Source organism: Mus caroli, chromosome 16 (genome assembly GCF_900094665.2).
Source record: "Mus caroli chromosome 16, CAROLI_EIJ_v1.1, whole genome shotgun sequence".
In the NCBI taxonomy this organism is placed as follows: Eukaryota; Metazoa; Chordata; class Mammalia; order Rodentia; family Muridae; genus Mus; species Mus caroli.
The window spans coordinates 10,967,897-10,982,830 of NC_034585.1; the positions used below are offsets into that span (position 1 = coordinate 10,967,897).

Sequence of the window (14,934 nt, forward strand, 5' to 3'; positions counted from 1 at the left end):
AGGTGCTCACCCAGAAGGGCCTTGAAGGAGTCGGTTTGAATTTCATTCTAAATTTAGTAGGGAACTCTTCCTACTTATTTTTTGTTTTAAGTGTATGTATGTGTGTGTGTGAATATGAATAGACTGTGCAGGTGCCTGCGGAGACCAGAGGGAGTCAGATCCTCTGGTCATAGACAGTTGTGAGCTGATGTGTAGGTGCTGAGAATCAAATCCTGGGCCTCTGCAAGATCAGCAAGTGCTCTTAACCACCAAGCCACCTCTCTTGGCCAAGTGGGGAAACTCTTGAATCCTTGAATGTCAGAGAAGAAACATCTGTCTAAGGACACAAAGTGGCTGGCGGCAGGGCAGGTCTCATGTTTGGTCTCTTGTTAGGGGATTGGGACTCATTTCCATGTCAGCATTAGGGTATTACCAGTGGCTCCTTGAAGTTTTTTTCTCCCCAGTAGGGAACAGAACTGCTGGAGGTTGAGGAAGGGTCTCACTTTGTAGTCTTGGATGGCTTGGAACTTTCCCTGTAGATCAGGTGGGCCTTAAATTAAAACAAAACAAAACAAAACAAAACAAAACAAAACACCTTCAAAGTGGTAGGATTAAAGACATATTCCACTATGCCTTGCATATCATAGTGGTTTTTAATAGATGTCATATTAAGATGCCAGGATTACAACCTCTAATCACAGCACTTGAGGCGAAGGCAGGTAGATTACTAGGAGTTTAAGAGAAAAGCTTTATTGAGCTGTAATTCAGTACCAACCTTATGTCCCCATTGGATTTGTGTCAACTGGTGTTTGTTAACATACTGTCTTGTAACCACAGTGATTAACTTTAGAACATTCTGGTCACTTCAAAGGAAAACCAAGAGTCCGCATCCCTTGGTAGGCACTCCTGTACTCATATCCAGTCTTCTCTGATCTTTTCATGCCTGCAATATGAAAAGTTCATGTTTTCTGGCTGAGTCAAGCCTTACATTCTCAAGGCTTGTCTGCATTGCAGCCATACCTCCTTCCAAGGCTGCGCAATTTTCCATTGTACTGCACTGTATGATAGACTTAGAGCTTGCTCATCTAGGGAGGTAGGGGCAGGGATTGCTTCTGCTTGTTGACTGTGCTAATTATTGTTCTGTTCTCTAGTGTTCCGAAAGAAAAGCTGCAGTACTGTAATCCCTGCAGCTGGGAGGCTGATGGAGGACTCTGAGTTTAAGTTAGTGTGTGCTGGAGACATAGTGAGGCTGTGTCTTGAGGAGGAGGGGCTACGTCTTATTTTTTGCCTGTGTGATGGCCTGCATTCTTGTTAGTCTTCCTATCTGATTGGAATGAGTTTTTTTTCCCACATGTTCATGTCCTTGTGGTTGCAAAGGTCTGCCCTAAGTCTGGTCTATTTGTTCTCAGGCAGAATTGTCCTTATCTCTTAGCTCAAGTGATGGATTGTGGGCAGTCTTCTCTGTTACTGTACTTCACTTCACCCTTCCTTCCTTTCTCTCTCTCTCTCTCTCTCTCTCTCTCTCTCTCTCTCTCTCTTTTTCTTTCTTTTCTTCCTTTTCTTCCCTCCCTCCCTCCCTTCATTTTTAGATTTATTTATTTGTTTGTTTGTTTATTATATGTAACTACACTCTAGCTGTCTCCATACGTTCCAGAAGAGGGTGTCAGATCCCATTACAGATAGTTGTGAGCCACCATGTGGTTGCTGGATTTGAACTCAGGACCTTTGGAAGAGCAGTCAGTGCTCTTACCTGCTGAGCCATCTCACCAGCTCTCACTTCACCATTTCTAACTTGATGTGTAAGGTTATTCCTGAAATCCTGTTTGTGAAGGAAGTCTGTCTGTCTCTCTTCTTGTCCTCACACCAACCGTGAGGGTCTTTTGTACACATCATGGAGGACTGTGTGTGTTTTAGTTGCCTTTTTTATATTAAAAAAATAGTTCTGTGTTTAGTGTGTGTGTGCGCACACATGTATGTATGTGTCACACTCAGAGGACAAATTTTAGGGCTTCAAACTCAGGTCTTCAGGCTTGGCAGCAAGCACTTTTATTCACTAACCCTCTCCTTGACCCCAGTTTCTTATTTTCTATGAATGTCACTTTGTTTGGCAGTGAAAATACCTCATTCCTAGTCCAATGGTGGGTTCATTTCCCCAGTTCAGCTACCCAGCCTCCTGCTAGGTGTGATATGGACTTGTCTCTGTCTTACCCAGCCCAGGCAGGAGGATTGCAGGTTTGAAGACAGCCTAGGCTCCTGTTTCTTGCCCTGGACATTACTCTAAGCAGCAGATGCAGAAAGCTCCCTGTGCGGGGCACAGCTCCCTCAGCAGCTGCCTGTCTTCCTCACACCTGGAGAGGTTGGGAATGACACTGGGGGTGCTGAAATCGTACAGGTCTGTTTTGGGGGGAAAATGAGGAATCCACTAAGGGGCAATTGAGCTGTCCCCTCAAAGGAGGCTAGTCCACTGAACTCAGGAGGACTTCTGAAGCCTTCTTGAGTACAGGAACTATTGGTGACTCTTTGGTGCCTGCTTAAGGATGGCAGGTGAGCACAGCCAAGCAGTACCTGTGGTGTAGTGGGGACAGTGCCTGGCTTGTAGAGTCAGTGACCTTAACAGTGCTAGGAGAGACTCCAGGGATGTTTTGTGACTTTCATGTGTTAATGTGTTCATTTTAAAAATACTGGGACTGGTAAAGGACTGGGATGGTAGTTCAGTGGGCAAGCAAGCATATTTGCTCCAGTGAGATCTGAGTTAGACTCCCCATCACCACTTGTGTGTCTGTCAGAGATCCCTGTGCAAATAGAGCCATAAAAACATCTGACCAGAAGAGCCAAGCTTGTTTGCCCATTTCCCTCAGGTTTTGCAGCAAACATTGTACATAGACTCTGAGGGCAAGATGTGGCCGCTGTGGCTCCTAGAGGCATTGGAGGGTCAGTTCCACTTCCTCACTGGTTGTCACTTGTCAGTTATATACATCTCTCATCAGCTGTATTGACTAGTGCCCCTTTCCAGTGTTGTCCTGGTATACTAGGAGCTGGGAGTAGAATGGCAGATAAAACCCAGTGTGTATTCTAGACTCTGGCAGGAGAGACAGACTAAATTACAAAGAATGTCATGGTGCTACCTGCATCCGTGAAGGAGACTGAGGGACAGAGAGCAACACCCAGTGAAAAGGTCCCACGCTGCCCAGAGGAGGTGTCCAGGACACATCTGAGCGGAGTGGTTTTATCTGACCTTTGTGTTGATCCTCATGCAGCTGGCCCAGTGGAAAAGTTTGTGGGGAAGGATTCATCCGCCTCCTACTGTCACTCCTTCCTGAGCCTGTAGTCTGTCATCTTTCCCCCGACTGCAGCACTTTCCAGGCCCATCCCCCCAACAGTGTGGGGATGGAACTCAGGGCTTTCTTTGCTTGTGCCAAGCCAATGCTCTGAGCTATACCTGCTCTCCTTTTTCTTTTACTGCCCAAGCTGGAGGCCAAATCCAGACCCTGGTGCAGGTTGGGCAAAACCTGTAACTGAACTGTAACCCCAGCTCTTCCTTTCCTTTTCATGTTGAGATGTTGTCCAGGCTTGACTTGAACTTGCCATCCTCTTGACTCAGTTTCCAGAGTAGTTGGAACTGTAAGTCTGTGCACCGTGTTCGGCGTTCCTGCTTTCTTGATGATTCAGCATAATTGGGGCTTTTGGAGAAAGGTTCGAGTCGGGGCTCCACCAGGCCCAGGTGGGAAGGTGATGCTGAAGCCCAGGTTACCTACTCCGTCTCCCAGGTGGGTTGAGTAGGAACACAAAGAAGGCACAGCTCTCCAAATCTCATGACGGTGGAGTGGTCCTGAGGAAGATCATTAGCCTCTGGGCTATGGTGCTGGGCTGTAGGCTTCTGAGACAATAGTCACTGTTGCTAGTGCTTGGTGGGAATCTGGGATGAACAAATTTCATTTTAAGGTTTTGTGGTGACTCTGGGATGTATTTCCAGATCCAGGCTTGCTTAAGTGACCCTGGCCAGCATACTGCTCAGAGGTCATGGTGGGAAATGCTGGGTACGCAGCAGAAAGATAGGGAAAAGACAGGGTTCAAAAGCTGTTTAATATATTTCTGGGCATGAAGGATGATGCAGGTGACTTTGGGAGTAGAGGAGGAGTGTTATGGTTTGTATATGCTCTGTCCAGGAAGTGCCACTATCAGAAGGTGTGGTCCTGTTGGAGTAGGTGTGTCACTGTGGGTGTGGGCAACGAGCCCCTCATCCTAGCTGTCTGGAAGCCAGTATTCTGCTAGCAGCCTTCAGATTAAGATGTAGAGCTCTCAGCTCCTACTGTACCATGCCTGCCTGGATGTTGCCATGTTCCCACCTTGATGATAATGGACTGAACTTCTGAACCTGTAAGCCAGCCCCAATTAAATGTTGTCCTTATAAGAGTTGCCTTGGTCATGGTGTCTGTTCACAGCAGTAAAACCCTAACTAAGACAAGATTTTGCTGCAGCAAAATCTGATAGCTGTACTGCAGCCCCCACTTTCTCTTATATGTAGCAGTGTGGGGTTGAGGTTCAGACCGAGGGCTCTTAGACAGGCAACAAAACCTACTCAACCTATTTTAAACAAAGAGTTGTATAGCTAACCAGTCAGTCAGAGACCTAGAGATGGAGTGGAACTGAGGCCTCTAGGCAGAGCCTGCTAGGGCAGAGGAATGGAGTGGTCCTTGGTTTTATGACCACTGACGGTCATAAGAGTCTCAAGAGAGGGATTCTGGCAAGCACTGCCTGGGCAAGGGAACACTGGGTAACAGGAGAGGTGAGCAAGATCTCAGATTCCTTCTTGCACAGTTGAGCCACAAGAAGATCCAGGTGTATCATCAACCCTTGGACACCTGGTAGGTGGAGAAGGAGCCACTACAGAAGTTCTTCTGGAGCCACTGAGGCAGGGGCAGGAAGGATAGGGAGTGTACCATGCATGATTGTACATGCTTATGTCTGGGAAGTCTTGCTTATTATCTTTTAGCCTAGTAACATGGCTGTTTTGGGGTTTGTGGCTTTTTTTTCTTTTTCTTTTTTGTTTTTTTTTTGTTTTTTGAGATAGAGTTTCTCTGTGTAGCCCTGGCTGTCCTGGAACTCACTCTGTAGACTAGGCTGGCCTCGACCTCAGAAATCCGCCTGCCTCTGCCTCCCAAGTGCTGGGATTAAAGGCGTGCGCCAACTCGCAGTGGCTGGGTTATGGAGATAAAAGTGAGTGAGTGAGGCACTGCCTTAAAAGTGTGAGGACCTGATTCTGATCACCAGGACCCATGTAAAACATCAGGTGTGTGTGTGCTTATAAACTCAGCACTAGACAAGTGGAGGTAGGCAGGTCCTGGGTCTCACTGGCCCAACAGTCTTCCCTACTCACTGACCCCAGGATGGGGGAGTCCCTGTCTCAGAATTCAAATTGGACAGGACCCAAGAAACAGCGAGCGCTGAGATGTTGTAACCTTTGTCCATGTGCATACACATTGAAATGTCTTGGTGTATTTTTAAAATTATTTTATTGGGTTCTAATACCTCTACCTTCCAACCCTTATTTTACTCTAATTTCTTCTAACCCCTCAACATTAGGTAGGAGAGAAAGAGGGGAAAGAGGGCCTAGGCTTCTCGGCTACTTCCTGCTGATTAGGAGCAAGTTCAGTCTTCGGCGCCACAATATCCAGTAGTTTTACAAACCAGCAATTTAGCAATCCACCAATAGCAAACTTAACTGGGACAGGTGTGTGTGTGTGTGTGGCAGTGGCAACAACAGCAATTGCTGCCTTCTTATGAGCCCCTCCTACCCCTCTTGGAGCTCTAGCATTTATTCCCTCTCCAGAGCCCCTAGAATTAAACTATTTGCATCTGGCAAAAATTATGTCCCTCCTAGAGCACAAGTCAATCATAGTTATGGCTGTGGACAAACTGAAGCAGCCCCATGTTCCACACCTGGGGTTAAAACAAAAACGTATTTGTAGAACATAACTGGGTTTTAAAAGAAGCCAAACATCTTACTACAGACATGTCTGCTCACAAGATAACATACTAAAATAAATACAGACACTGATCTTCAAACAGTTGTGCTTACAAGACAGCATACTAAAGTAAACATAGACATTGATGTTCATGGTCATGTTTAAAGGAGTGAGTCTTATCCCAGCCAGGTCTAGAATTACCTGGAACACATTTATAGATGTTCGTACAAGCAGAACCTCGTGATGTCACCTCAGCCTCGGCTTCATAGGAGGGTCAGCCGCATTCCCATTTAGAGGCTTTTGCATTTCCTCAGGGCACACAGCTAAGTGAAAGCTCAATTCCACAGTCCTGGATTCTTGACTGCTGGAACAGAATCTCTGTAAGGATCCAGGCAGGATCCTGCTGTATCTGCTCAGAGCCACTCCCACCTCAGAGTGATTCTTTGTTACCTAAGACTGACTCAGCTTGGAGCCCTACCCCATCCCAAGAACTCTCCTGGGACCCTCATCCCTCTAGCCTGCCTGTAGCTCTCAGGACTGTCATGAGGGAGCCTGGCTCTGCATTTGGTGTTGGTCTGTGTGTCATTCTTTTGAGTCCCCAGCTTTTATTTGTGAGCAGCCTTTGTCTTGCACACACACACACACACACACACACACACACACTCTCCTGCTGCAGTCCTGGATACCTTAATTGTCTCTGTCTTCTGTTAATATGAAAGAATGGAGGAGACAGTGTAGGGTGGAAATCCAGATTAGTGGCTGTTGCGTGGGAGGCACAGTGGTGCCCCTAATCACCATCAAGTGGCATTTAGTTCTGACCTCGTTGACACCTAGTAGATCCTTCTGTGATTAGCAGCTGAGTCCCGTGTGGTCTCACCAGTTGTTCAAACATCAAAACCCTCTTACTGGAGACATGGGTGTTGTATCAGGCCTCCTTCCTCAGACTCTGGGCATCGCCTGTGTAATTGGCGGGTGTGAGCTCTGGCACTAAGGGCCTCTGGGCCTTTGCCTATGGTGGATGCCATTGTCACAATGGTTGACATTTGTTTGTTTTGGAGACAGGGTCTCAACATGTAACCCAGGTTGGTTTTTAGCTTTCAATCTTCCCTTTTCCTGTGACAGCCGATATCACATGGGAGCAGAGCTTGTGTTAAGCGGTTACTGGGTGCTTAGAGTCCAGGGCTCTCCCCGCCTCTCCTCCCTGCCTTGGCTCCAGCATCTCTCCAGGAACCTGAACTTGCTTATGGGTGATTGTATTTCACCCATGGCTCATGGTGCTGCCTGCCCCAGCTAAACAGTCAGTAGAGCCTTTCACCTTCCTGGGGTCCTGAGGTTTAGATGGATCTCAGCACAATACAATTTTGTCTTCCCAAGCTCCCTGGTAGCCAGAGTCGCAGTTGTCTCTTGTGGAAGTGACTGGGTTCCTGGCCTTTTGTTTGTCCTTGCCCAGCTCTTGATGCCACATCCTTCCCTCTGCCTGTCTTCTGTCAGGTGTCAGTGGTTCAGGGAAGGAGTCAAAGCCGGTGGAAAATGGGATGCTGGTGACAGACACTGTAGGAAAGCACCTGCAGAGGTAAGCACTGTGTGTGTGTGTGTGTGTGTGTGTGTGTGTGTTTGTGTGCCCGGCCCTGAGTTGCTCCTTCTTGGATCTGTGGGATCCAAGAAGGGACTGGTGGACTTTCACTCTACCACCATAGCTCCCAGGAATTTGGAATTCCTGTCTATTCTGCCTGCCTCATCACCCTTCGAGAGCCTTCCCAGGAAGGACCAGCACTGACCTATAACTCATTCAGGCCTGCCCTTGAATTGTGTGTTCCTGCTTCTGAAACTTGCCCCCCGCCCCCATATGATTTGTTTCTTAGCTGATACAGGGTTTGACATATGTTGGGTTTTGTGAGCTGGCATATGATCTCAGACAGTCCACTAGTGGTGATACTGCTTTGGGAACTAGGCACGTTTGTTGGCCTACAGTCTCCTGGGCTCTAGCTTGCTGCTAGCCTGTTCCGATCCACATCAGACAGACAGAGGCTTACCAGTTCTGCAGCTCTAGAGATGCCCAGCTCAGACTTCAGCCAGTGCTGAGCCAGTGACCCTAAGCTTTATCTATGCTGCTTTTCAGAAGACTGCTTTGGTTTAGTTTGAGATTCCTTTCCTTTCCTTTCCTTTCCTTTCCTTTCCTTTCCTTTCCTTTCCTTTCCTTTCTTTTCCTTTCCTTCACCACAGCAGCTCCCATTCGTGACATACACATCCCTGTCCCTGGAAACACAGGAGCACAAGTATGTGTGAGCTTGCACTCCCTAAGGTTCTTTGACTGGCATCCTACTCTCCTTGGTAACAGGCATCTCAGCAACTCGTCTTGCCACAGTGGAGATACTAGCCAGCAGCACAGCAGCACAGCCGAACTGCAGAAGGCTGGAGCTAAGGAGGAGACGTGGAAGCTAATGGAAGCAGACAAGGCCCAGACAGGGCAGGTGAGTGAGGCACAGTGCACAATGATTTGCTTGGTATGTGTATCTCATAGCAAGCCTCTCAGAGCCCAGGGTCACAGACACTAAGTAACTTTTGCTGGAGTTGGGATCTGAGCTGCTGAATCCATGTTGGTACTTGAGTCTCATGTCTACCTGACTGTGAGCAGCCTGGACTATTGAATGAGACCATCCAGGTCCCAGGGCAGCTGCAACCACCTCTGCATTTTTGTCACCTCCCCAAATGTATTGTGCTCTCTCATACCTCAGGGCCTTTACACCTGGAAGGTTACCCCTTCCCTTTTTGTTTTCCATTCACCGCTGGTAAACTCTTCAACATTACTTCCTCAGGGAAAACCTCCCGGGACCTACTCACCTGGGCACTTGCGTGGTGTTCTGTGCCTCTTATGGACCTTACATATTTCAGTGGGTGATTGATGACAGGGCATTAGCCTGTTCAGGTGCTTGACTGGACGCTCTGTGGGAGGCAGAAAACCTGGCTTTGCCACTGCTGGCTGATATCATTAACTAATGGAGTGATAGGGTCTTGAGGGTCTGGGAACAGGAGGGATGGCTGGGCTGTGAGGAATCACGAAGGAATAGCTAACCTTATGCTAATATTCTATGGGTCCTAGGTGCAGCTGTCAGTGTATTGGAACTACATGAAGGCCATTGGCCTCTTCATCACCTTCTTGAGTGTCTTCCTTTTCCTGTGCAACCATGTATCTGCACTGGCCTCTAACTATTGGCTGAGCCTCTGGACAGATGACCCCCCTGTTGTCAATGGGACTCAGGCGAACAGGAATTTTCGGCTGAGTGTCTATGGGGCCTTGGGCATCTTGCAAGGTGTGTCTGAGATTGCTTCATTCTTAATTTCATAACTGACTTTCCAAGTCCTCAGAGAATTTACATCCCCAAACTGAGCCAGACTGAACCCATCACAAGATAGACCCTGAAATGCTTGCTGAATTCATACCTACCTTCTCTCCCTCCCAGTCCTCTCTTCAAAGAGCCCCACAGCTCAAGCCACATGGCTAATTACTGGTTGAGCTGGCATTAAATGAAACAGCCCAGAGTGTGTGATCTTGTTGAAGGTCTGTGCGCTCATTAAAACTGCTTTGTATACATGTCCTTTCCCTATCCTTGATTCACTGGTGCGGGCAGTGAGTCTGTTCACTTTGTGTGCTTCTCCTGTATCTAGCATGATGCTGGGGAAGCACTTAGTACTGACTATAGCTCAGAACTGAGTATCACTTTCCCCATTTTACAGATGAGATAACATGAGAGGGCCAGATGACAAGGTTGGCAGCACCAGTTCCAGAGCCCCACCTTTGCCTTGTTCCTGGTGAAAGAGGCTCAAATAGAAGTCCCAGAAAGAATTCTGTGGACTGTGGACTGTGGAATGCAGGCTGTTTGGAGGGACTACAGATGTTTCCTGGTCTCTGAGGTAGCTTGGGAACAAGCCCTCAGATCAGGTGTGATGCCTTGAGTTTCTCTATAACACCCCCATCCCCACAGAGCCAGGAACTGCTGCAGCCTTTATAGTATAGTTGAGAAAAAGCAGAGAACAGAGAGGATATTTTCCCAGGTTCACATAGCATCAGCATCTGCTATTAGAGCTATGTTGCCTGGTACAGAAACTGCTAGCCATGGGAAATGATTTGAATTTTAGTTCATTAGAACTAAATTTTAGTTCATTAGTTCATTAGAATTAAAGGAAAATTCAGTTTTTCAAAAGTTCTAACACTGTCACTGGCTGTGACAGCCTTCAGATCACTCTCCTACGTCCCACACTTACATCTCTATTGCTATCCTAGGTGTATCAATATTTGGCTACTCCATGGCTGTGTCCATTGGGGGCATCTTTGCCTCCCGTCGCCTGCACCTGGACCTGCTATACAATGTTCTGCGATCACCCATGAGTTTCTTCGAGCGTACACCCAGTGGGAACCTAGTGAACCGATTCTCCAAGGAGCTGGATACAGTGGACTCCATGATCCCGCAGGTCATCAAGATGTTCATGGGTTCACTCTTCAGTGTCATTGGAGCTGTCATCATCATCCTACTGGCCACGCCCATTGCCGCAGTCATCATCCCGCCCTTGGGTCTGGTTTACTTCTTTGTGCAGGTGAGCCTCAGCCTGGTGAGAATGTGACCATGGCACTCAGCTCTGCTCTTGTGTGTTGTGAATACTTAAGTGGGCTGCTTTTAGCTTGCAGTAGCTAGGTGTGATCACTTCCATCAGTGTCACTCTTTTGAGCTGTATATTAAGGGGAAAGCTCACAGCTGTCAAGGCAGTTGTTACTAGACTGAATGACTAAATTCTCCAGTGGTGACATGAAAAACAGCAGCCTCATCAGGAGGGTGGATGTTGATGCTCACAGCAGATTAGGATGCAGCTCGTTTTGAGACTGGTGTTGTCCCATGGGTCAGTCAACACCCTAGGTTATTCTTGCTGCCATTAACACCTTCCTTTTAGTTTAGCTCTGCTTTGCTGTCTTCACATAAATCTTCAATCTTTAAACTAGTCTCATGGTTCAAAATGCTTATCATATCTGTTATGTGTGTAGCTCCGATCCTGAGATTGACAGCAGGGACCTATGGCCACTGGATCAGAATTTAAGTCCTCAAGTCATCAAGCACAGTTATGTGACCGTTGCTATTTGCAAGGGAGGGCAGGGGACATTCTGGTTTTCAGCTACCAGTTTCCATCAGGAGAAGGGCAGCTGTTCTGGTTCATGTCTTGTCTCCTCTGTAGAAACCACTTTTTCTTTGCCTATGTGTACTTTCTTGGGTCAATTCTGTGTAGATTACATACTCAGGTAACAGGTGAATGGGTAGAGACTCAGCTGGCAAGCTACGAGTGGGACCGGGGTGTGTGGTTTTGAGTCATGGGCTCAGAGCTTTAGCTGGAGCATAGTCATTCATAAGTTTGGGTGTTAAGGTTGTTGGGGAATAATGGCAATGTAAACACCTGCTGACCCCTGTTTGTCTTACCAGCACTCAGGGAGCTGAGGCAGGAGGATGGAGAGTTCAAAGCTACATAGCAAGACTTTGTCTCAAAAACAAAACAAAAAATTAAAAATACCAAATAGTGAGTTTTTGTCACATAGGGTCTAGGGACCTTGGTACTGCCATCCCATACCTGGACCCCATCACACTGCAGGTTAAAGATCTTACCATAGAGAAAGATCAAATTGCCGGGCGTGGTGGTGCACGCCTTTAATCCCAGCACTCGGGAGGCATAGGCACGCGGATTTCTGAGGTCGAGGCCAGCCTGGTCCTACAAATCGAGTTCCAGGACAGCCACAGCTATACAGAGAATCCCTGTCTCGAAAAAACAACAAACAAACAAACAAACAAACAAAAAAAGATCAAAATGTAGGGAAAAAGTCCATTTCCTGGACTTCTCTGGTAGCTTCTTTAAATCATTGCCAGCTGTTTACTAGAATATCTTGATTGCATTTACCAAAATGTGGTAAATGGCCTCATGGCTGCCTGGAAAGCTTCCTGAAGTCTCTAGTTTAGAACAGGCACAACGTAGCACTAGAAACTAGAAATAGTGTGACCTCAGGGCCCCATGGAGGAGTAATGTACTTATCTTGCAAACATGAAGACCTGCATTTGATCCCTAGAGAAAGCCAAGCCTGGACCATCCCGTTGCTGCCAAGCCCAGTGAACAAGAGGAACTCAGGTGGTGGGAAATGAGAACTGGCTTCCTCAAACTGCCTCTGGCCTCCATGCATGCTGTATAGCATAAATGCACCCTGCTCTGCCCTCCAAAATAAGTTAGTGTAAATTTAAAAAAAAAAAAATTAAAGAAAGGCAGGTAAAGTGTGTTAATCCCAGTGCTGGAGAGGCAGAGACAGAAAGATCCTTGTGGCTCATGAGCCAGACAGTCTAGCAAATCAGTGAGTTCTCGGTAGGTTCAGTGGGAGAGCCTGCCTCGGAAGCCAAGGTGGAAAAGGGATCAAGGAAGATACATCGATTCCTGGCCTCTACACACAGCATCGTGCGGACACAGAAATATATAGCTTGTGGCACAGTTGTGGATGTCAAAGGTCTGGAGGTTTGTTTAGGTCCATCCTGCTGCTTCTCAGCCATGGACCCAAAGAGGTCACTTGGCCTTGTTGTCTCCACCTAAACACAGGAAAGAGCATTGCTTGGGTTTATAGATGGCACACAGGACACACTAGTGTCACTAACATTACTATCCTACAGATTACCAGGTCGGCAGTGTATCTTCAGAGTCTTGGCCCCTGGAGGTTTTGAGCCATGTTTAGTTTCTGTCAGTATCCCCCGGAGGATGAGATGAGGGATCAGCACTGGTCATGTTTCTCTCCCACAGAGGTTCTATGTGGCTTCCTCTAGACAACTGAAGCGCCTCGAGTCTGTCAGCCGTTCCCCTGTGTACTCACACTTCAATGAGACCTTGCTGGGAGTCAGTGTCATCCGTGCTTTTGAGGAGCAGGAGCGCTTCATTCACCAGAGTGACCTGAAAGTAGATGAGAACCAGAAGGCCTACTACCCCAGCATTGTGGCCAACAGGTCAGTAGAATAGAGGAAACTAGCTGAGTGCCCAGTCCCTCAGCTTCCATGGTGACACATGCCTGCAGAAGGATTACCATGAGTTTGGAGTGGCCTTGATTACCTAGCAAATTGCAGGCTAGCTAGGCTATAGAATGAGACCTTGTCTCCAAAATAAAGCAATCTAGGATCTGGAAAGATAGCTTGGTGGCTAAAATTGCTTACTGTGCAAGTATGAGAACCCATATTTGAGGTGCAGATGGGGGTGGTCTCAAGAGCTCAGTGTCCAACCTTGGAATAAGCACCTTGTTTCTTCTTCATGTTGAAGTTCATCTCTTGCCAAAGGACTAATTTTATTTATCATTATTTATTTATTTATTTATTTATCATTATTATTGTTATTATTTTGTGGTTACTCTCAAAACCAGGGCTTTCTGCATGTCAGGCCAGTGATCCACCACTGAGCTCGGCCCCTGTCCCAAGATACTTATTTGCAAATAGCAGTGCCTTCTATAGTTTATGGCATCTTAGGAATCTCCAGGAAATTATTTTTTTATTTTAATGATTTCTTAAGAAAAAGTCAGTCTTCCTAAAGAAAAAAAAATGAGGTTCCAGGATAAAGATTGTTTCTGGAGAATTTTATTTTAGTCCCTGGGCAAGCCAGACTCATGAAGAGTTGTTGACTTCAAATCCCATGGGCCCTTGGTGTGCTCTCTTGCCTCCATCCAGTTCTCACATCCTGAATTCATAGTACCCACAAGGTCTTTCTCTAGAAGTGCTGCTCAGCTATCAGAAGGGCCCAGATCTGCCTATGAGCTTGAATCTAGGCACCTGGCTGTCTGATACATACCTATATATCTCCTTTATGTATCTCCATACAGGTGGCTTGCTGTGCGCCTTGAGTGTGTGGGCAACTGCATTGTGCTGTTTGCTGCCCTCTTTGCAGTCATCTCCCGGCACAGCCTCAGTGCTGGCTTGGTGGGCCTTTCTGTGTCTTACTCACTGCAGGTGAGTGGCTCTTTCTTTAGCTGAATGGTCTCCTCATAGCAACCCGAGTTTGAGTTTCTGGACCTTGGCTTTGGGTACCTGCAGGGTGGGGGAAGGAGAGGGCTTTAATGGAGTTTAAAGGCATAGAGCCTGGTGACTCCAGCATGGGAATTCTGACACATGGCCTACAGTTTTTATCAATCAAAAGATTCTTGGTGACTTGATGCTTTCAAAACTATGAATTTCCCTCTGAGTACTGTGTTAGTTGCATCTTATGATGTTGGTGTTAGCCTAGAACTTAGCACAAGTCTCCTGATTCAGTCTCTGGAGCACTGGGGTTAATTATGGACATTAACCATCACATGGAAATCGCATGGTTCCAAAATATTTTTGTTTCCTATATGGCTTCTCTGTGTACCTTTCCCTTCCCTGCCTTCCTTCTAGGAGGGTGTGCCATAGTGCACATGTGGAGGCATAGAAGCACTCCCAGCGTCAGTTCTCTTGCACATTACTGTTCTGGAGGTAGAACTCGGGGCACCTGGCTTGCTCAGCAAGTACTTTGCCCAGAATTATCTCACAGGTCCCGAGTTCTTTCTGATAACTCGTGTGGACCATGTGTCACCTTGGAAGGTGTGATCCCTAAGAGGTACATAGTGTCCACTCTGGGTGATGGCTCTATGTGGCCTACTCATTTCTGTGTTTGTTTGAATGATATCATGATGCATAATTAATGATAATGAAGCCACACTTCCCCTAAGCAGTGGGTTCATGGCTCTTTTCACTGGCAGATAACTGCATACTTGAACTGGCTGGTTCGAATGTCCTCTGAGATGGAGACCAACATTGTGGCAGTGGAGAGACTGAAGGAGTATTCTGAAACCGAGAAGGAGGTAAGACAGGACCTCAGCCTGAGAGCCGGGCGTGGTGGCGCACGCCTTTAATCCCAGCACTCGGGAGGCAGAGGCAGGCGGATTTCTGAGTTCGAGGCCAGCCTGGTCTACAAAGTGAGC

General features: G+C 47.1%; 1 protein-coding gene across 2 annotated transcripts in view; it reads left to right on the top strand.

The window, feature by feature from the left end:
* The window catches only part of Abcc1 (ATP binding cassette subfamily C member 1), a 101,111-nt gene that overhangs the window by 78,418 nt on the left and 7,759 nt on the right, over nt 1–14,934 (top strand). For both annotated transcript variants that reach the window (XM_021184472.1, XM_029470501.1), the window contains exons 20-26: nt 7,437–7,518; nt 8,284–8,416; nt 9,046–9,256; nt 10,228–10,538; nt 12,759–12,958; nt 13,819–13,945; nt 14,713–14,814. In XM_021184472.1, the coding sequence (XP_021040131.1) occupies nt 7,437–7,518; nt 8,284–8,416; nt 9,046–9,256; nt 10,228–10,538; nt 12,759–12,958; nt 13,819–13,945; nt 14,713–14,814 (1,166 nt within the window). The remainder of the gene's footprint in view (nt 1–7,436; nt 7,519–8,283; nt 8,417–9,045; nt 9,257–10,227; nt 10,539–12,758; nt 12,959–13,818; nt 13,946–14,712; nt 14,815–14,934) is intronic.